General features: G+C 39.1%; 1 protein-coding gene across 1 annotated transcript in view; it reads left to right on the top strand.

Moving 5' to 3' along the window:
* Fmn2 (formin 2) overlaps positions 1–18383 on the top strand; it is a 310737-nt gene extending 292354 nt beyond the window's left edge. Inside the window, 2 exon segments of the mRNA XM_021173977.2 lie at positions 16920–17001; positions 18194–18383. Coding sequence (XP_021029636.1) covers positions 16920–17001; positions 18194–18220 — 109 coding nt within the window. The 3' untranslated portion in view covers positions 18221–18383.
* The last annotated feature ends 4708 nt before the right edge of the window (positions 18384–23091 follow it).

Below are 23091 nucleotides of genomic sequence, written 5' to 3' on the forward strand. Positions count from 1 at the left end.
CAAAAGAAGGGGAATGGGTGGGTAGGGAAGTGGGGGGTGCTATGGGGGACTTTTGGGATAGCATTGGAAATGTAACTGAGGAAAATATGTAATAAAAGTATTAAAAATTAAAAAAAAATTGGAGTTTGACATAGAAGTAAAGCTAGATCTGTTTAAAGTAGGAAGTCTTACAGGAGCTAGAGGCCAGATAACATTGATGGTAAGTTAGATATAATAGTAGAGAGAGAATTGTTTGTTTTGAAAAAATGGATGGATGGGTGATGGATGGATGGATAGATGCCTATATGTATGCACGTATGAGTGGATGGATGGATGGATGGATGCATGCATGCATAAATGTATGGATGTTTGGATCTATGATGTATGGATGGATCTATGATGGATGAATGGATAGATGGATGACTGTCTTCATGCATGGATGTACTGATGGATGGATAGATGGATGGATGGATGCATAGATGGATGGATGGATGGATGGATCATGAAAATCCCACAACTATTTAAGAAGAACACAAATCGCACAACTATTTAAGAACACAAACCTGTCTGAGAAGGCAGAATCACTATGCATAAAGGTTTACGTGCTGCCCACTTGCTAGTTTTCTACTTCATTTCTCCGCAGTAAATATAAAATTACCCAAGTCAACTGTGCCACTAAGTGCAATCCAATAGGCTGCTCCACACTCAGATGAGAAAGAGAAAAACCAAGCACTGTGCACAATCTCTCAGCTGTGAGAGGCAGAAATATAACCACCAGAAAGCTGGTGGGTCATCACAGGATGCAAATATGCTGGCCTTCAGGAGTATATAGTTAGTCCTCATGAGTAGTGATCAGAAGCAAGTTGTTTTATCATTCTGATTTTATAAAAGCTAAGAATTAAGTTCTCATAGGCAAGGCCTTGATTCCCAGGAACCATTTCAATCCCCTACTTGGTTATTTAATGACTTCCCTAATAGAAATAAGGGAGTTCACGAACATCTAAGGATAAGAATGCTAATAAATACACTTTCACTCACTGTCCTATAGTCTGGAGTCATGTTTTCTTATCTACAATTTGAAAACACATAGAATGTATGAAACAAAGAATTATTCATAGATATGCAGCAAACCTACCTGTCAGCAAAACTCAACTTTTCTGAGGTGTTTATAATCTCTATTTATCCAATTTACCATAAATGTTCATACACTTACTATAGCAATATTGTACTTTATTAGCTCATGCTACATGAGCCTGTTGGTAGTGTAATATTCCATACTCCTGTCTAAAATGGAGAAATGTCTCAATTTTGTAAGACATCTGGCCAGAAAATTGTAGAACGAATACATATTGGGCTGAGTAAAATATGCAAGGGATGGTCTTTCTGTTCTAGCTAGAAACACAAGATAAATCAGTCTCTTGATGAATCTCCTGGTATGTAAGGTTAACTGTGGAAATCCATCCAGATTTTCTACTACTCTGATGTAACATCCCCGCTTCTGTAATTATTTCAGAGTTTCTATGCTGCATCTAATTCACTCAGCTTTATCACTTCATGTTTTTAATCTCTGCCTCTGCTTTCTGGTACAAGACTTTATTCATCAAATTACACATCTGAGCTTCGCATTCACTACTCAACAGCAACTGGCTTACCCATTCATTCTTCCTTCTCTGGGAGAAATTCTTTTAGAGTCACTACAACCATAGGTTCATTTCCTAAGGGTAGAGATGTAGCTTGGGAGGCAGGGGGGATATAGGAAATTTGAATGCTTTTATTCAGATTTTCATATTCCTGTGTAGTCATTACCCTCACGGGTACTGCTGATGTCCTCTCTCCTAAACACTGTATCTCCATCCTTCCCCCTCGATTTAGAACTTTGCAACATACTTTGCTTAGGTCTTTCAATGTGTGATTAGAGTTGCTGAAAACAGCTACTCTCTGCCAAGATTCCAATATAGTAGAGAGAGGGAAAAGCAGAGCAAGAGGGTGTTGGTTTTTGTCAGGTAGTCAGATGGTATCTGAAGAGTAGTGTAAAAGCAAGAACTTGAAGGGAGTTAAAGAATAAACTAGTTCAAATCTGGAGGAAAAAAAAAAATCCCAGACACTAGGAATAGCAAGTGAACAACCTGGGGGAAAGAATATTTAGTGAGAAGTCTAAAATGGCTGGAACACAGCAATTAGTGGGTTGGGGGAGAGGGATGAGTGATCTTGGAGAAGAACTGTGGTCAGAAGGATAATCTAGTGGAACAAGTTTAGGCAATGCTTTAAAAGAGTGGGGGTAGGATAAGAGCCCTGAGTGATGTTGCTATGCTAACTAAAGTGAGAGAAAGATTAAGAATGGGCGTTTGGACTCAGTATCTACGGGATGCTCTGAGCCTGCTTAGGAATAAAGATGAGAGAAACAGTGGAGAGTGACCAGAGAGAGTAATTTTGAGGAAAAAGGTCATAGTGAAAAGAAGAGCTGGGTCAGGGGACATGGATTAAGGTTTAATTTCTGAAGTTTGTTGATTTCCAGATAGTGGGATAAAAGACATGGTTTGAGTCAGATAGTCCAGTAACAGAGAAATTGAGAACTTTATTCCCCTGTAGTGAGTGTGCTTCCTTCATCTGTCCCTGCCTTGTATCTCCCACATCTTAGTCTTAATTAAGCCATTCTTCCTCTTGCACAATCCCAAGCTATTATGATATAAATAGCTTTGTTGTGCTCTTTTATGAGTTTTTCAGGGAGGAAATTGGATAAATTCACTATAATCTAATTCCTATGTCTAATAACCCTTGTGTCCTCTCACATCCCCCATCATGTCCTTCAGCAAATAAGATGCAAATAACTTATACACATCCTACTTGCTAGACAAGTGTTAAAATGAGCATCACATCAGGGCTCATGATAGAGTTTGTTTCCCTAGCTGTGCTTGAAGCTTTTCTGAACCACATTTTTATAAAAGCAAACTCCTTCAGATTAAGAAAAAATATCTTTGAATAGCATGCATAAGCCTAAAGTTCAGTTCCCATCAGAGAGAGAGAGAGAGAGAGAGAGAGAGAGAGAGAGACAGAGACAGAGACAGAGACAGAGACAGAGAGAGACAGACAGAGAGAGACACACAGAGAGAGAGAGAGAGAGAGAGACAGAGAAGAGACAGAGAGATAGATATATACATACACACCTTAACTCAAATAGAAATAATAAAGAGAATTGCAGGAAGAATATTAGATGTATTGGATAAAGGGTTGAGTCGGTGTATTTTTCCTTGGAGGAAAGTATTTCTTCCTCTCTCAACTATTCCTACTTCTGTAGTTCTTTGCCTCAGGTTTAAGTACATGGACATAACACTGACATCATATGGACTGGACAGGTTTTTCACTTATTTATGTATTCATGTTACCTCTCTGTTTCTCTGTCTCTTGTTTGTTTCTCTCTGTGTGTAACAACAATTAAAGAAGAAAGGAGGCATTTCATTTGACAGAGAGCAAATGTGCAGGTATACAGGAGGGTTTGCAGGAAAGAAAGGGAAGAGGGAAATAATGTAATCACATTATAATCATTAAAAATAAAAAAAAAGAGATCAGATGCAGTAAACAGCATGATTTGCCTGTAATGCAAGATGAACTTTGCTGTCAAATCTAATTTTTTACTATGTGGGACCATCGTGTGCATCTGGATCTGTTTTATTTTCTATCATCTGCTTCTGGTACCAATAACTATTGCTTTTACATTTTAAAGAAACCTAAGCCTCATCAGCATGCACATCCATAAGGGAAGGGCACATGGACTGGGCTGCCATGGACGTCCACACATCAGGTGAAACTAAAAGATTCATGAGAGCAACCCAGTATTTATATCATGTATCTCCTCCTTCAGAAATTAAAATATGAGTGACAGGAAATGTGATGAGAAATTTAAACATCTTAGTGTCCTTGTGGGTACAAAGTTTGGAATTTTTAGACACAATTAAGCTTATCACTAAATGTGGTGAAGGTAAGTGTAGTAACCCACCTGTAATTTATGACACTCAGAAGGCCAACCCCACAAGTTGGAGTCTAGACAACTTAGCAAGAACACATCTTCTCAAAAATGCAGTTTAAAAATAAGAAAAAAAATGGCCGAGGAGACCAAAAAGATAGCTTAGTGGTTATGAGGTCTAGATCTGGGTTTTATTCTCAGCACTTACATGGTAGCTCCCAACCATCTGTACCTCTCATCCCCAAGGATGCAGCACTCTTTTCTGACCTGGTCCACGCACACATATTAAGACAATCACTCAGACACATGAAACGCAATGGTTTTAGAAGTAATTGTTGAAATTGCTGAGGATGCAGCTCAGAGGATGTCCATGCCTCGTATGCATGAGACGTAGCGTTCAATTCTTAGTGCTGCAGTTCGGAAGGCAGTTAAGGAAATATATGAAATAGCACCCTTCAGACTTCTTGGTGAGCTTCTTCCCATGTTCAGTCATAGGAAATGGCACCCTAGCTTGATGGAATAGAACCGGGGGTCTTTGTCTTAACAGCCATGAGCTTGGCTATTACTCATCTATTCCCTAGACCAACAGTGTTTCTCTTCTTCATAGCATGGATGCTTGGCATCTCCAGGGCTTGTCTGAGATCCCAGCCCTCTCTGACTTCATTTGGTCCAGAAATGTCTCTGGTCTCTGCTTTCTAGATTCCTCAGTCTTGTAACCTGTGTCAGATTCAATATCCTCCAAAGCAACATAACATAAGGGTTTTAAAATAAAATATTTTAATTGAAATAGAATTACACCACTTCCCTCTTCTTTTGTCTTCCTTCAGCCCTTCTTAGATACTCTCCCTCTAACTCCTTCCATGCGCACCCTTTGATGGTGATGAAGTCTTTGAGTATTATTGTCACATGTGTGCATGTGTATATGTATGTATATATGTGTGTATATATGTGAGTATATACATGTGTATCTATATATGTGTGAATGTATGTATAGCAGTGTACATGTGTGTATGTGTATGTATATATGCATGTGTATATGTATGTATATGTGTGTATGTATGTATGGGTATATGTGTATATGTATATATGTTTTATATGTATGTGTGTGTAGGTTTGTATGTATGTTTATATCTGTGTGTATGTATATATGCTTACACATACATATATGTATATCTATATGCATATGTCTATGCATATGTATGTATGTATGTATATGTGTCTGTATGTGTGTATGCATGTGTGTGTATATGTATATATGTTTTATATATATGTGTGTGTGGGTTTGTATATATGTTTATATCTGTATATATATATATGCATATACATACATATATGTATATCTTATGTGCATATGTCTATGCATATGTATGTATGTATGTATATGTGTTTGTATGTATGTATGCATGTGTGTGTGTGTGTGTGTATGTATACACTCAGGGTTCTTCTTGGCCTTTGTCTACTCATAAATAATTTGCCTAGATTCAACTTTAAAATTTTGTATCAGCTGAGATTGAATAATTGTGATAAAATTTTTATTCATTAGAATTTTTAAGTTATTAATTTTTTAAGTTTTTACATTTTCCTCACTACTATTTACATCCTTAGAGGACCTTGTCTTAAGCCCTCCTAGAAAGTAAAGTCAAGTAAAGAAAGAAATAGTATTTTACCTTCTCCACTCAAATCATCTGTGTTTCTCATTCCCAGAGGACTGTCTTGAGGTGGCTGCATCTCTCTCTCTAGGTTTGCTTATCAGGTTCAAAGTGTGTCCAATTATAGAGCATCTCTCTGTTCTGATAGACACTCACACTTTTCTATTAGCTTTTGATGATATATCTTGTCGACAGTTGTAAGATACATTTAAAAAAAGGGGGGGTTGAAATCATGTATGAAGTTACCCTGTTACCCCCACCGGAAGTTCATCCAAGTGTCTTCTCAGGGAACCATCTTTTCTGTAACTAGTTCATCAACATTACACAAGAGACTTTTCAAATGTGTTATAGAAGTGGAGCCTCATTACCACTTAGGTCATTAGGCATGAACCCTTTTGGTCTTATCATCAGGCACTGACCACAAAGTCAGTCCCTCTGAGGTGGAAAAAAATGTCTATGGTTTTGTATGTCATGACTTTGCATTCTGTATACATCCATTCAAAATTCATTGCTGTGTAAAGATAGAGTTAGAGCAGTAGACTATAAGGTCGAATGAAATCCCAGAGATATAAAACCAAGAGTCAGAAGTCAAAACGCTAGTCAGAGCTTTTATTGTTTGTCATGGGTAACACATCATATCAGCTATTTTTCAAGTGTCAAGGGAACAGTGACCAGTGTAAGGGCTCAGGCTGTGCTCTGAGAACTTAAAAATGACTATCTGTGATTATTCAACTCAAACTTGCTATTTGTCAAGCAGAAAAGAAATAGCCACGACCCTTGCTTTGAAGTAAAGTCTGCACTAAATCATCCGAAAAAAAGCACCTTGTGTCCAAAAGTATACCCAGAGGCATTGCCTTAGCAAAGTTAGTCTCAGCTTACTCTGAAGGGAGAGTAAGAGGGGAAGAAAGAGGGGAGAGAATGTATGGTGGTCTTCAGGGAACACACTTAACCAAGGTTTTTCCTCAGAGGTTGGACATGGGGTGTTCTATACTGGTGGACATCAGGAAACAGTGTCAAGAATAAAGAAAAATAAACTTGGAGCCAGACTGTCAGTGGTCTTGACAACCTCACTACAGAGAATTTTCTTTCTTTTTGTTTTTAATTAAAAATTAAAAAAAAGGTCAAGTGTTTGAGACAATTTTCTTACTTGTGAAAAGATGAGTTAGGTCAGCATGGAAGCCATTCTTCACCATGAGGTAATAATCCAAGTGATAGTAGGAGCCTAGTCTACAAGGAATTAGAAATCATGGTAGACTTTTAAATCTCTACTGAGGGATAAGTAAGCTTGTCCATGAAGAGAGTGAGGAAGGGGAGAGAGTGAGGAAGGGGAGAGATGAGATTCTGTTGATCTGGGAGCTGGATGGTGGTTGTGAGTAGGTATGTTCCTAAGGAAAACCTGGTGGGTAAGAAGAGAACTGTTCACATAGGACCCACAGCTTGTGTTCAATGTCAAAGCAAATGGTAAGGTTTCAAAGGCTTAGAAGGACACATGGAATTTCACAACAGAGGTTTCCTATGAACAGCTGTGTAGTCAGGTGTAGTCCTAGCAGTAATGTAATTCACAAGGAAATACTTAGCCAATGAGAGCAGTCCAGAAGGTTAAAGAATATGCCCATGGTTGGAAACTCTCCCTAAAGACTGCCAAAGAATCAGGGATTTAATCACCATTTCAGAGTAAATGAGGATATTGGAAGTGGGGTTTGTGTGTGGCTAGAGAGTAGTTAATTTTCCAGCTAGCATAGGAAGCCTTCTGAACAAATGGAAGATAAATATAAGCAATGGCTTCTTTTTTAAAATAAAAAGATTGATTTACTTATTATATGTAAGTACACTGTAGCTATCTTTAGACACTCCAGAAAGAGAACGTCAGATCTCATTATGAATGATTATGAGCCACCATGTGGTTGCTGGGATTTGAACTCAGGACCTTCGGAAGAGCAGTCAGTGCTTTTAACCACTGAGCCATCCCTCCAGCCTCAAGCAATGACTTCCTTATATGTATTTTTGTTTTGTCTTGTTTATGAGTGATTACACAGCAACCCCTGTCTGTCTTTACTACCTGTAGCCATCACAAAGCTGTGGAGAAGATCCTGAGGCAACAAAGTAGATTTATCCAAAAATATGCTATTCTGAATGTTATGCAGTCTTTGATGGTCATCAAAGAGATCAGGTTATAGGGAATTAATTGAATTGACTTAGAGTAAATAGCCCTAAGGCTGAAAAGATGGCTTTGTAAGTGAAATACTCTCTACCCAAACTTAAGGATCTGTGTTTGTATCTCCAGCATGAATGTTAGAAGCTGAACTTGATGATATGTGCCTATAACCCTACCATTGGCAGTAGCAGACACAGGTAAATGGGAGGGGGGTACTTCAAGCAGCTTGGGCCCAATCTAGTTGAAGTGGTGAGCTCCAACTTCAGTGAGAGACCCATCCCTTAAAAATAAGGGACAGCGCAATAGAGGAAGACATGTTAAGTCGGTACATGGGCTCAACTTGAACACACACATGTATGCACACTTATACACATATGCACATAATTAAAAGTAAGTAAATGAGTGTTCCTTTTATCTGGTTTCACCTGTATAGGCCCTCAGGGAAATACTCTCAGGAACTGCTGGCAGTGATCATCTCTGTTAATTGTCTTTGTGTTTGGGAAAATCCAAGTGTAGTTTTGTGAAGAATAGCATAGACCCCAGCTATCCAACTGTCAGGAATCAGGTTTGGAGCTAGGAGGTTTTCTCAGAAGGGAGGTCCCACTGTTGATAGGAATGGAGATGTGCTTTGGGAGGAGGTAGACCAAGTATGAACCCAACTCCCCTGTCCTGGAATCAGGCCCCTTAGGACCTGAAGCAGGGTACCCTTCTGCACCCACTGTCTCCTATGTGCCACAGCCATAGCACCTAGTCTATGTTCTAGCAAGACAAAGTGTATTGAAAACCTGATTTTCTTCCTGTCCAAATCTACTTGAACTCGTTCTTTCTGTTTTCTGTAAAGACCAGAGGGGGGCAATGCAGTGTTTTCTCTGACAAGTCAAAACTTAATCAGCATGCACCTCAAAGTGGGTGCAGTGGGAAGCCCACAGTCGGTCTCCTGCTGGTCATCATAGCCACTTTGCGATGGCTATTTTAATTATTTCCTTTATGGTTTGTATGGGTGAGTTGGAGATCATTTGGGTTACAGAGGAGATAAGGCAGAATAAACTTGCTTAGCTCACCTTTAATTCTACAGGACATCTGATACTTTTTTGGATCTACCTGGAAAGAATTCCTAGCCATTCCTGCCAACCAACCATAGTCTGAGATCGCTGCCTCTCTCTCTCTCTCTCTCTCTCTCTCTCTCTCTCTCTCTCTCTCTCTCTCTCTCCACTTTGTAGGTTGAAAAAAAATACTTTGTAAGCAGACTTGATGGTGTTACATTTTGGTAATGTGCTTTCTGATGTGGCAGGAATGGCACTTTTCCTGTGCTGTTAGCTTCCTGCTAAGTCTATCTCTTCTTGATGGAGATCTCAGACCTGTGAAGTGCCTGCCCCAGACTCAACCTACACCTCTCGAACATAACAAATCTGGCTCCCAGAGTAAAGACTCTGAGACTCAGAGAGCTGAGCTGGGACCAGTGGGACGTGACTGACTGCCACAGATACTTGTGTAGACCAAATTATGAATGTTTAGCAATGGGAAAGCAGCTGCCTTTCCCACCCTGTTGAATGATGACACTATATCTTTTCTTGATAAGATTGTGGCCAGAGTGGCCTCTGGCTTAGAAGGTGGATAGAAGTTGTTCTGTCTACAGGCTACAAGGATGTCTGGCTTCTCTTTTCTGTCTGTATCTGAGTCTATCTCCCTACCCATCTCACAGACTGTTTTTGAACTTAACTCCACTGAACATTTTGTGTATATTTGCCTGACAATAAATGGGTCTGAGACCAGGGATGCTTCAAGGGCGGGAAATGCATCTTTATTAGAATAAAAATGAAAAGCCATTCCCTTTGTTTAGAAAACACTTAAGGAATCCAGTTTTAGTACAGACATAGTTTAAGAGTTTTATTTGTATAAAAATGATGAAAATTTAAAACTGATGTTAACAAATCCTACATGAACTACTTCCATATTTTCTTACTCATATGTGTCTTCTTTATGATATTGTAAACCTTAAAATTGTTCCCATCTCCTGGGCTCAAATCTTTTTTGTGTGTAGTAACTTTTAAGCAAATACACTAAACCCAAGTGAAACAACAGCCACCCACATGCTCTGTGAAAAAATAAAAAGGAAACCCTATATACATGCACCGAAAGTATATAACCCCAGTCCAGAAAATATTCAGTTTTATTTCTGAGACGTTAAACTTTGTGTAGGAGTTTTTAGGTAAATTCCAGCTACAGCTTTCTAATTAGAGATCTTTGTATAATGTTTCTCAGAATATTTTTTTATTACTGGCCTGAGGCAGGCTTGTTTATGGTTTTTGGTTACAATAATGGTAGTAGGTTTTGTGGAACCTAAAAACCATTACATCTACAGTTAGTATAATCTATTATTCAACAAAACCACTGTTGCCTCTCCTGACTATTGGTCTCTGTGGCACCACAATCTGTCACTATAAATTAGATGTCGGGAGAAGTTGACAGCAGATAGCTGAAGCTCATTGGCCAGCCCTGGCTAAATCTGTAAGCTTCATACTCTGTCTCTCAAAACAAAAGGTGACTACCTAAAGTCAACCTCTGGCCATCACACACATACATGAGTGGGCACACGGTAAGGTGTGTGTGTATATATATATATATATATATATATATATATACACATATATATATACATACATATGTATGTGTATATATATATGTATGTATACACACATATATCATATATACATGTATATAAACACCTCTCCTTCTCCATCTCCTCCTACTTCTTTCCCCTCTTTCTGCAAAACTCACTTTGCTTATATTAATCATATCATCTTTGCCAAAGATTTTGATCACTGGTCATTATCAACTGTTCTCTAATTCACAAAACACATGAAACTCAAGAAGAAGGAAGACCAAAGTGTGGATACTTCAGTCTTTCTTAGAAGGGGGAACAAAATGCCATAGAAGGAGTTACAGAGACAAAGTGTGGAGCAGAGACTGAAGGAATGACCATCCAGAGACTACTCTACCTGGGGATCCATCCCATATACAACAACCAAACTCAGATACTATTGTGGATGCCAACAATAGTGCTTGTCAGAAGCCTGGTATAGCTGTCTCCTGTGAGGCTCTGCCAGTGCCTGACAAATACAGAATGGGTGGCTCACAGTCACCCATTGGACGGAGCACAGGGTCCCCAATGATAGAGTTAGAGAAAGGACCCAAGGAGCTGAGGGGGTTTGCAGCTCCATAAGAGGAACAACAGTATGAACTAACCAGTACCCCCCAGAGCACCCTGGGACTGAACCACCAACCAAAGAAAACACAAGGTGGGACTCTTATCTCGAGCTGCATATGTAGCAGAGGATGGCCTAGTTGGTCATCAATGGGAGGAGAGACCCTTGGTCCAGTGAAGATTCTATGCCCCATATAGGGGACTGCTAGGCAGGAAGTTGGAGTGGGTAGGTTGGGGAGCAGGAGGAGGGGGGAGGGAAGGGGGGTTTTCAGAGGAGAAACCAGGAAAGGGCATAAATTTTGAAATGTAAATAAAGAAAATAACTAATTAAAAAAAAGATAGAGAACACCACCCCTTCTGTGACACCTCCTGGTCCTCTTGTCAAGGAACAAACATGCATTTTGGCCATTTTTTGGTATGGGTGCATAGTTTCCTTCATTTAAGAAACTTCATAGCCAATGATTACAGAAAATATTAACATTAAGTTTTATAGTCATTATCTACCATCTAATATCCCTTCTTGTTCTTCAAAGATAATGCTCCATTTCCTGTTTTCTGATCTCTGCTTCTTGTGTTGTTTTTTGAGATCACTAAAAATGATGAATGAGGACTTTCTTTTCATTTTCCTATAATTTGGTCTACATACATTTTCTTTCTACTGTCTCCACTGTTGACAGGGTACCCTGATGATTAAAATGAGCTGGCCAATCAACCTTTACTTCCCTTTTTAGAATGCCATGCAATCTCTCCTTCCATTTTTAGTTCATTATGAGGTCAGAATCTCAAGTAACTAATATGCTGCCAGTTCATGTTGGCATTTCTGTGACTATAACTGCTTTTAAAAGAATATATCTTCAGTAGTCATGCATAGAGCTATCTGTGTCTCTTCACAATATTCACTGGTTCCGCCATCCCCTTATCCCATTTCAATAAAGTGAGACTTGAAGGTTGAACTTGGTTGCAGTCAATGTTTGGAAGCACTATCTTCACCCTAGCCAGTGTTTCCCCTTCTCCGTGTACTTTCTCTATTCTTGGTGATGGACTTTTTAAAACCAAGTGCTGTCTTTCCTTCCATTTCTTTCCCCCCCCCCCATTCCAAATTATTACAGTGTTGAATAGAGTAGTAAAAATTGCTGGGTTTAATTTATTGCTTGAAATGTCGTTTTCCTCTTGCAAGTTTTTTTTAATTTTACTGATTTATTGATTTATTTAGTGACTTACTTTTTTATTAAATTATTTTCTTTACTTACATTCCAAATGCTGCCCCCTCCCCGACCCCCCCTAGAATTCTTCACCCCCATCCCCTCTCTCCTTTGCCTCTGAGAGAGTGCTCTTCCTGACGCTTTACCTCCCCTCACACATATATCCACCTCCACCACACCCCCCCTCCGCCAGCAGCCCCTTCCCTGGGGCATAAAGTCTCTACAGGATTAGGCCCATCCTCTCCCACTGAACAGTCAAGGCAGTTCTCTGCTACATATGTGCTAGGGGTGGGACAGTAGGAACCAGCCTATGTATACTCTTTGGTTGGTGGCTTAGTCTCTGGGAGCTCCCAGGTTCCAGGTTAGGTGATATTATTTGTCTTCCACAGGGGTTGCCATCCTCTTCAGCACCTTCAATCCTTCCACTAACTCTGACTAACCTCAGCCAAATGGTCATCTCTAAGTATCTGCATCTGTCTCAGTCAGCTGCTGGTAGAGCCTCTCAGAGGACAGCCAGGCTAAGTTCCTGTTTGCAAGCACAACATGGCATCAGTAATGGTGTTGGGGTTTAGTGCCTACACATGGGATGGATCCCAAATTGGTACTCCTTTTGGAAATGTTTGGTTTCACTGAGTGAGGGAAAGAAAGCAGAGTAAGGAGGAGATGAATGGCCTATAGCACTTGTACAATAGACCTAAAGTGACAGGTGACTAAATCTGCCAACATAGCATGGTTGGCAAGATGCTAATCTTGAGAGCTAGCTTGGGCCTCTCCTCACCAATGTGTCCTTCCCTGGCTTTCCTCTTCTTGTCTCTCTTTGAATTGATTCTCTCTCTCTCTCTCTCTCTCTCTCTCTCTCTCTCTCTCTCTCTCTCTCTCTCTCTGCCTCTTTGCTTCCTCTTGCATTTCTCTTGCTTTTACTTTCTTATGAGAGAGCTGTCATATATCACAGGTTAACCAAATATGCAGTTTAGAATGACCTTGGACTTTGGATCCGTCTGCCTCTACTTCCCAAGTGCTGAGATTATAGGTGTGTAACACTGTGGCTGGCCCTGTGGTGATGATCAGACCTTAGGCTTTGCAAATGTTGCACTAGCACTTGACCAACTGAGGTACATCCTCAATTCAGCCTTCCTTGTTTTCTCTCTCTCTCTCTCTCTCTCTCTCTCTCTCTCTCTCTCTCTCTCTCTCGCTCTCTCGCTCTCTCGCTCTCTCGCTTGCTTGTTCACTATCTGCCCCCCAATTCTGGCAGTGAATCTGAACTTTCTTTCTTTTTTTTTCTTCCTACCTTCCTTCCTTTCATTCATTTTTGCCAGTTTCTGGCTGTAAACCTGAACTCCAGGAATGCATTCTTTTATCCCATCTCAAGTATGAAGGGAGAGACAGCTTGCTAGAGTGTTATATTGAAGTGCAGTTGGCACTCAGCTCAGCAGTTGCAGTTCTATTAGCTGGGCTTCCTTTTCTGGCCTCAGTGGGAGAGGAAGTGCCTAGCCTCACAGAAATTTGAGATGCCAGGGTATGAGGATATCCAGTGGGGGGCACACCTGCTCAGAGCAGAAGAGGAAGGAGTATGGAGGAAGAATTATGGGAGGGCCTACTAGAAGGGGGTCAGTGAGCAGGATGTAAAGTGAATAAGTAAAAAAAAAAAATTAACTAATTAATTTCAAAAGAAAAACTCAACAGAAAAAAAAGAATGGAGGTGAACATGTGTACTAGTCTTGTGTTGAATAAGAGGGCTGAGGAGGGATTACTGTCCTGTGAAAGAAGTCTAGGCAGAGTTTTTAGAGAGCACTGTTTCTCAAAGTGGCACTCATAGGCGACCTGCATCCTATTCCGCAGATGCTATCTCTGTATCTCAGAGGGACTCATTCTGAAAATATCTGTGCAACTGGGGACTTGCATTAAGGCAGATTCCCCATAGAACAAGCTCAAAGTAGCACAACCTGTTTCTCCCAGTGCTTAGCTCTTTAACTCCCCAGCTCACCAATGTCCACGTATCTCAAGGTGCCTCCGATAAAAAGACCAACATACAGCAATAAGACACGAGTAAGGGCACATTTGGAACATTTACCTCATAGGGATCTTGTGGCAGACAAAGCAGAAACTACACATATTTTTAAGTGCAGAATGGTAATCCTTGTCTCCTCCTCGACCTTTTCTTTCATCCTGAAATAATTTATATTTCCAAAAATATGAACAATTGAGCTTTCTTGGTTATTTCAAAACAAGAGCCAACCCTCAACATCCTTCCCAAATGGTGTTTGTTTGTTTGTTTGTTTGTTTGTTTGTTTGTTTGTTTGTTTTATAATTCCCAAATACCAATTGCAGGAGCCTCCTCTGGGACCTTATACAAATTCTTGGGGTCACCCATAGCACACACTGTCATTACTGGCTTCTGCTCTTGTATGCCTCTGGTCTATAGACGTTCAGTTGATTGTCCCTGTAAACTGGAGCTGCACCAGGGTCTGACTTGGACTTGATGCTTGAAAAATATGTTTGCCAAATGAGCCAGCGAGCTAAAGGGCCCCAGGACGCCGCCTTGACGCACACTCTGCAGTTTTCATGGGCTCTACCCTAAGGAATGGCCGGACTTGCTTTCATGTTAAATTAAATATGTTTGTATTAAAATCAGCTTCCTGTGATCCTAACCAAGATATGTTCTAAAACTGCTGCAAATAGAGCAGAGCGAACACCAGGATGCTTTGGGGATCTAAATACTTGTGAAGTCTTTGTGTGTGTGTGTGTGTGTTATAAAATGTTTTAAAGAACTCCAAGCAAATTTAAAAGGGATCTACTGGATTTTGACTAAGTGCTAAAAAAAAAAAAAAAAGAAAAAAGAAAAAAGAAAAGGAAAATAAAAAAAGATCCTTTAATTCCCTATCCAAATACTTCAAGCTTAAATTTACTGGCAGCTATTTCAGAGGAAGATGGTGACTCTAAGATCCTTGGTTTGTTATAGAGAAAATGTTTTTGTCGTCAAATGTTTAGGGGGGGATTAAAGGGAATTTATGGCTTGGTGGGGGGAAGTAATAAATGTGGTAACAATGCAATGTCTAAACTGTCCTGACTTTCTGCAATTGCTGACTACAAAAACAGCATTGAAATGTTGTAGCTAAAAGGACTTACTTTCACATCATGCTTGAGACGCCTGCCTGGATCAGCGGGTCTTCTATTGTTTAAGGAAAGTTAAATCAATTACACAGGAGATAAATTCTGTCATTAGCTCATTTGTGACAGAGCTCAGGGAACATATTCAAGAACTGTTTTTTCCCCCAAGAAATTTAATCAATATAAGGTATATTTTTCTTAAGGTCAAGATACAGCCTGTTCAGATTCTTTTGACATACTTCATGTTTAAATAATTTTATTTTTAAGGAAATATCACAAGAGTAAAAAAATAAATAAATGAATCTGATAGATCGGATTCTTTCTTGCTGTGCCCTGTTTTTCTATTAATGGAATCCTACCTTGAAGGCTTATTTCTATTTCTTTAATAAAATCAGTTGTGACTTGTTAGCATATATAAAAATTTGTAAAGAAATGTTTTAGCAAAGTACTCTTTGGCCTTGGAAGGACTTGCCTGTAATCATAATGTGATACTCTTGTGTTCTGTCCTTTTATTATTTAAGGGTGTTACAAGGTTAGAGGTGATAGTACATTGCCAGTGTTCAATAGTGAGGTCAATTAATGCAAAATTAATCTTTAAATGGCACTTTCCTTTAAGTGATGCCTCTGATGGACACAGTGAGTTTTTCTTTGGAATGTATTTAGGAAAAAAAAATCTTGACATGTTAAAAGTCCTACTGGCAATGGTAGCATATCCTTGAATCCTAGCTCTTAGGAGGTTACAGCAAGATTTCACATTCTTGAGCAACCTGGGTTCGCTGTGAGACCTTATCTCCTAAACCAGCGGGAAAAGGATAATCACAATGCAGTTGTTCTAATTAGTTATTATTTATATATTTATTTATTTACTTAGGGTATCAATTAAATGATAATTTCCCCAAACACAGTCAAAAGAATGACCCATGGTGAATAGTGCCTTTGGGAACTGTAAGAGAGGCTCCAGGGAAAAAGAAGCAGAGAGCCTTTTATCTCAAGTGAAACTTGTTCCCTGGATTGTTCTTGAATGTGATTTTGTGCCTCCTGTGACAACCCTTTCCCTTTAATTCATCAGACATGTATATTGTTGTTGGATGTCAAATGATAGCTATAGAACCCAGTCTGGTCAGTGTACCCTGACTCTGCGTATGCTCTTCTGCCTTCCTTTCACAGAGCCTCTCTCACAGTTCCCCAAGGCACTGTTCACCATGGGTCATTCTTTTGACTGTCTCCCAATAGATAATTGCTTCCATGCTTGATGAAGTTTAATTGTTGCAACTGTCCACAAATTTCATTCCAAATGTCTTTTTATGTCTAGGTGAGTTTGGTATAGAGAAAATGAACCTGAAGTCATTTTAAATCTTCATGTGAATTCTTACATGGTCATCCTTAATTATGAAAATACTTCTGAGTTATATACTAGTTGATCCCTCTTGTAATTCCCTAATATATCCCATACCAGGACCCACAACTTCACATGAGTGAACCGTTTTATCTCTAACGATTTCTAGTTTAAAATCAAATATTGGAGGCATTCTTGTGTGTCTTATTTCTCAGTAATTCAAATCTTTAATGAGTTACTCCTTACCCTCTTTATATAAATAAAGTAGCTTTCTGTGGTCCCCGTGGGCTTCTGTTTAAATAAGTTGTCTTCTTCCCCACTTAGAGTCAAAGAAGCCGAGGAAGTGTGTAGGCAGAAGAAAGGAAAATCACTCTATAAAGTAAAACCGAGACATGACTCTGGGATTGTAAGTATTGACTATTCTTGTTTTCAGCTTGTGATTTGTCTTTGCAATATGTACAGTTATGTAATAATATTCCAGTCATATTTATCTTGGGTTTGGATAAATAATTAGCTTCTAATTCCAGCAGTCTCTTTTCTTTTTGTCCTTAATCCGGGCTTTGTAGTTGAGTCAGTTTCCAAGTTGAGCATTTGAAACTTGGGATATTAAGACATATGTGAGAGCCTGTGTCCACCTCTTGGGGCAGGAAGATAGCCTGGACGTTCTCGTTATGCACAAGTCACTGTTGCACTTTAACCTGAGTGACTAGTAGGAGATTTGCTACATAAAATAACAAATAGGATAGGAAATGACAAATGCTCTCAAGTAGTCTATCTGTCTAAAAGTATGGTCTAGGCATCTTCCTTGGCCATGTCCTCCATTACAAAGCAAACAAACAAACAAAATAACTACCAACTTGTATAACCTTAGAGAGAAATGTTGGTTATAAAGGCAGATTCTCCCTTCTGGAACTGTAGACATTTTGTTGAGGGTTTTTGAAGGTGTTTTGAAGGTGTTGCCAGAGTAAGTAAGTAGTCCTGGTTTAGATGAACATTTAGGACACGAAATAGAAGCATTTTAAGATTTGTTTTCATTTTTGATTCACCATTGTATTTATGGATCTGTATTTATTTGTGGGTGCAGATACCTAAAGAGGTGGGGAGAGGGCTTTGGATCCTCTGGAGCTGGAGTCTCAAAGGTTGTGAATGACTTCGCATAGGTTCTGGAAACTGAACTCTGGGTCTCTACAAAAACAATGCATGACTTAACAGCTGAGCCATCTCTCCAGCCTAACTGAAGCCCCTTGAATTGGATTTAGTATAACATAGTCTAAATAAAATAGACAGTACAGATAACTCAAACTGCCTTAGGGTTAAGTAGCCCTGATTAGAAAATATCTCTATCTTCAGATAAAATTTATTTTCCCATCAGCTTTTCTGTATCAAAATCAGTCTTATCTGATGGTAAATTTCTGATGCTGCTCTCTAATAAAAGGTTAATAAAGCCATATTGAATAAGAGGAATGATTATCAGCTAATACTTATTATGCTGCTATGAGATAGAAGAGAATTTAAACATTTCAACCAAGAAATCAGTCCACTGGTTTTGATTCTGTATTGATGCCTTTGCATGTGTATGTATTTGTTTTTGTTTTTAGAAAGCGAAGATAAGCATGAAAACGTGATCTGTGACCAGAACAGCAGAAGAAAACAAGACATTGAAACACCTTGCACAGCATCCACCTGACCTGAGGGAGGGAAGGAGGCTCCGCCCTCCTAGTCATCTTCCTCTGAACCTCTTGCATAATCTTCATGTTTTCTAGGGAGTTTGTTGATTGTTGAAATTTATTGTATGTTCCTTTAAAATGACAAAAGCAGTAGACCTGCAGAGATTGGACACCTTTCCTTTTTGTAAACATTGTGGTGTTATACCAACAGACCGAAGTGGCACGTCTAAGAGGCACTATCTGCATTAATTCTGAACACAATGAGCCCTAGCCTATGGTTTCTCTCTTGTTGCAACAAAAATATTTTCCTTTTTACTGACAACCAGAACTCCACATCGATGTGGTTAGACTTGTGGGTAAACTTCGTTCCTAGTGAGTTCTTTGTAACTACTTGACTTCTGCTTATACAGTGTCTATTTGAGAAGTAAATACCATCAATATGTCATGATTCATACCTCTCCCGTGCTTAAGTTGCTCTCTATGATATTTCCCTTGAGGCCCTATGAAAAACTGGTCTGCAGCAGAGGTAAATGAAATCATGGGATGTTTCTCTATGTCTAACACTGCAATAACCTCCTCTCTCTCTCTCTCTCTCTCTCTCTCTCTCTCTCTCTCTCTCTCTCTCTCTCTCTCTCTCTCTCTCTCTCACACACACACACACACACACACACACTTCTCTATCTTACACACATACACATAGTTTCTCACTCATGGACAGATACACATACACACACATTCTTTCTCACACACATACACAAGCTTCACTTAATATTTTCAAGAAATTTGAGCAAGTAAAGTTTATGACATTGTGAAATTTATTTTTTGACAACCACTTATTGTAAAAAAAAAATAGAGAAAAAATAGATGGATCAGATTTATCAGGACCATGTTAAATAAAATACCTGTCTGCATATTTTGACATACCTGGGTTGTGATCATGTGTTACAGCAGGTGATCTACCACAATGATGTAAGGATGATGTATTCGTTTCTCATCTAAAGGGCCCTAGGGAGGGAATTTATTCACTCTGTCAGGAAAAGATTGGTAAGTTTCCTATTCTTTCAAACCTATTCAAGCCAGATCATAATCGATTAAGATGGTTTTATATAACATCAATAGTTGTTCTTTTCAATTGCTGCTAATAATATTTGTTGAGAGTTATGGTTTTAGAAAAGGGGAAAAATTATTGCTATTGCAAACCAGTTACAGACAGCAACTTAAAAATAACGTTCTAAATCATAGCTATACTTGTATTTATGTAAAGTATGATCTCTTGCCTTTTACTTTGTATTTTGAGTGCAAAGAAACAGTAGTGTTTTATTTTCTTCTGCTGTTGTTTTGTAGCTTTCCTGTCCCACAGTCCTTCCAATGTGTACATACCACTCTTCGATGAAGTAATAGGGCATTTAACAAAGATCGCTATGTGCAATACTGTATTTAGTGTTTCTATTTCAATTTTTTAGGATGTTAATTTATATGAAAATAAAATGAATAATAAAATATTTCTGTGTCAGCTGTGTGCATATCATATATATATACATATATATGTATGTATGTATGTATATAAAGACACTGTGTTCAACTTTTGCCAGGGACTAGGGGTGGGAAATAAATGAACTAAATATCAATCGTTTCAGGATTCTGGAACTTAAGGCTCTCATGCTACCTGAGTCAGAAATCCTGATAAAATATTAACTCTTCACCCAGTTTTTTCTTTCCTGAGATCTGACAAATATTCTACTGTCCTAATATCCATTTCCAATGAGATACTATACCGTAAAATTTATTATATGCAAGACCAGATTCAGTTTGTCATCTTCTCCCTCCAAATTTCATTCTTCTGTGTTATATTTCTCAGGAAACAAAGCCTACATCCTCAGGTACAGGAGTCATTCTTTATATCTTACTCTCTCTTGAGTCTCCATTCAACTGCCAACTCTATTATTAGTTGTGACTGGTATGAAAGTGTTCTCATTTTCCTCCTAGTCCATGAGGGTCTTAGTTCAAAACTGGTATGAATTACCTTGATAGCTGTATTGGTTTTGATTTGTTTTGTTTGATAGAAATACCTGAGCAAAGCCCCTTGTTGCAGAAGTGGTTGATTTGCTTCACAGTTCAAAGGGACACAGTCATGGGTAGCAGGATAATAAGGTGACTGATCATAGTGCTTTCACATTCATGAATCAAAAGAAGGGGGGAAGAGAAGGAGAGGGGCTGGTGCTGTTCTCAGCTCATTTTCTCCTTTTGATTCAGTCTAGAACCTCAGCCAGTGGAATAATGCTGTTCATATTTAGGGTAGGCATTTCTGCCCCAGTTAGCCCCATCTAAGACATGTTCAGAGATTTGTCTCCTAGGTGATCTCAGAACCTGTCAAGTTTGCACTCAATATTAACATCACAGTATCTTTCAATTGCTGCCATATTTAAAGATTTGCTTCATACCGTTCTTGTCTATACATCTAACCTATTTTTGTTCCAAAATACAGAGCTGATAATCTGCATTTCCTACTGAAAGGGTCTTGGCAATTATACACATCAAAGTTAAGTGATTTCAATTTATCCAAAATCTTGACTGTGATTGACAGAGCAATCAGGTTCTTGCTTTTTGCCTTGGGTTATAACTCTCTGCTCAGTCCATCTGAATTCCAGCCTCCTGTCAGACTAAACCACTTTCAGTCCTTTCTTTCATGCAGTGCCATTTCTAAACTCCCACAATCTGTATAAGTCCCCCCCCCAAAGTTCAAATATGGGAATCCTAATGTCTAAACCATTGGTGTCAGGGGAGCCTATGGTGTGTGTTCATGTTATAAGAGAATTGATGTCATTATTGAAAAAGTAGATTCTCATTGGGAAAACTTAAACAAAACCCACTCTCTTTCATGCTGTATTGCCTTATGATACATCCTGCAATGGTCAGATGCATCAGAAAAGCCCTTACCAGATGCATTCCATTGATCATGGACTCACCAAGCTCTAGAATCCTATTGATATAAATTTCTCTTTCTCATATAGTATAGATTCTGACATTCTGTTATAGCAACAGAAAATGAAGTAACCTATTTATTATAAATCTTTTTACAGGTTTTCCCTCACCTTGACCCATTGCTCTCTTATATCTAGCTCACTAGTAATCATATCTGAAATTAGAAACCACTTACTACAGGGCATCCCTGGACACTGGTCTTTCTGGCTTCTATGAAATTACAGATATTAACAGGTATTTATTAAAGAATGGCAAACTGCTAACTGTACCACAAACTTCAGGATACAAACAAAAGGTGGACTGAAAGAAGTCTATTGTCAGGATGGGGTTACAGTAGAGAATGAGGAAGACATTAGTGTATTAGTCAGGGTTATCTAGAGAAAAAGAACTTATAGAATGAATCCAGTAGTTGTCCAGTCCATAAGAACAAATGTTTCAGCTGGTCTTCAATATATATCAGATGCAATATACAAATATACAATATACATTGATATACATACACATACTCTCATGCCAGTGAAGGAATGGTCTTGCCAGCCAGAGCAGGAGTAAGAACAATCAGCCAAAGAGATAAAGCTTCCTTCTTCCAAATCTTTTCTATAGGCCAGAAGATGTGACCCAGATTAAAAGTGAATCTTCCCACCTCAAAAGATCTGGATTAAAAGTTTATCTTCCCACTCCAAAAATCCAATTAAAAGTCAGTCTTTCCACAACAAATGATTTAGTAAGAAAAAGTCCCCAGCAGGTGTACTCAGCCACTTGGATTTTACTTAATTCCAAGACATTCAAGGTGACACCCAAGAATAGCCATCGTAAGTCACCCCTTGTCAACTGGACACACAATCATATCTCCTTATGTCAGGCTTACTTTGCAAATGCAAACAATAGTGAGGTTATGACATAGCTGTCCCTTGTTCAACCACAAATACATGACAAATTTTAAAATAGATGACAGGGTAAAAAGAAGGGGCCCAAAGCTGTTTTCTTATAATTAAGCAGTTAAGTGGGTGTAAATGTGGAAGAGTTTTCTATATTTTAAAAGCACAACTTATGACTGGGGAGAGATCTCAGTGGTTAAGAGCACTAGCCGCTCTTCCAGAGGTCCTGAGTTCAATTCCCAGCAAGCACATGGTGGCCCATCTGTAATGGATCTGATACCCTCTCTGTAACACAGACGTACATGCAGAGAGAGCACTCATACATTAAATAAATAAATAAAATTTAAAACAAATATGCACAACTCCAAATTTAAAGTTTTGAAATTCTAAGTAATCCTTAAAAGACTATGTTTCAGAAAGTATGCATCTGGAGAATAGAGGGGAAGGGACAAGAACGGTCAATAAAGCTGAGATGGAAGGAAGAACTATCCAGAGACTGCCCCACCCGGGTATCCATTTGATAAACAGCCACCAAACCCAGACACTATTGAATATGCCAGCAAAATTTTGCTGACAGGACCCTGATATAGCTGTCTCTTGTGAGGCTACGCTAGTGCCTGGCAAATATAGAAGTAGATGCTTACAGTCATGTATTGGATGAAACACAGGGTCCCCAATGGAGGAGCTAGAGAAAGTACCCAAGGAGCTGAAGGGGTCTGCAACCCTATAGGAGGAACAACAATATGAACTAACCAGTACCCTGGAGCTTTTGACTCTAGCTGCATATGTAGCACAAGATGGACTAGTCAGCCACCATTGGGAAGAGAGGCCCTTGGTCTTGCGAAGATTATATGCCCCAGTACAGGGAAATGCCAGGGCCAGGAAGCAGGAGTGGGTGGGTTGGGAAGCAGGACGGGGGGTGGGGGGGAGGCTATAGGAGACTTTCAGGATAGCATTTGAAATGTAAAT

The sequence above is a fragment of the Mus caroli genome, chromosome 1 (genome assembly GCF_900094665.2).
Source record: "Mus caroli chromosome 1, CAROLI_EIJ_v1.1, whole genome shotgun sequence".
NCBI lineage: Eukaryota > Metazoa > Chordata > Mammalia > Rodentia > Muridae > Mus > Mus caroli.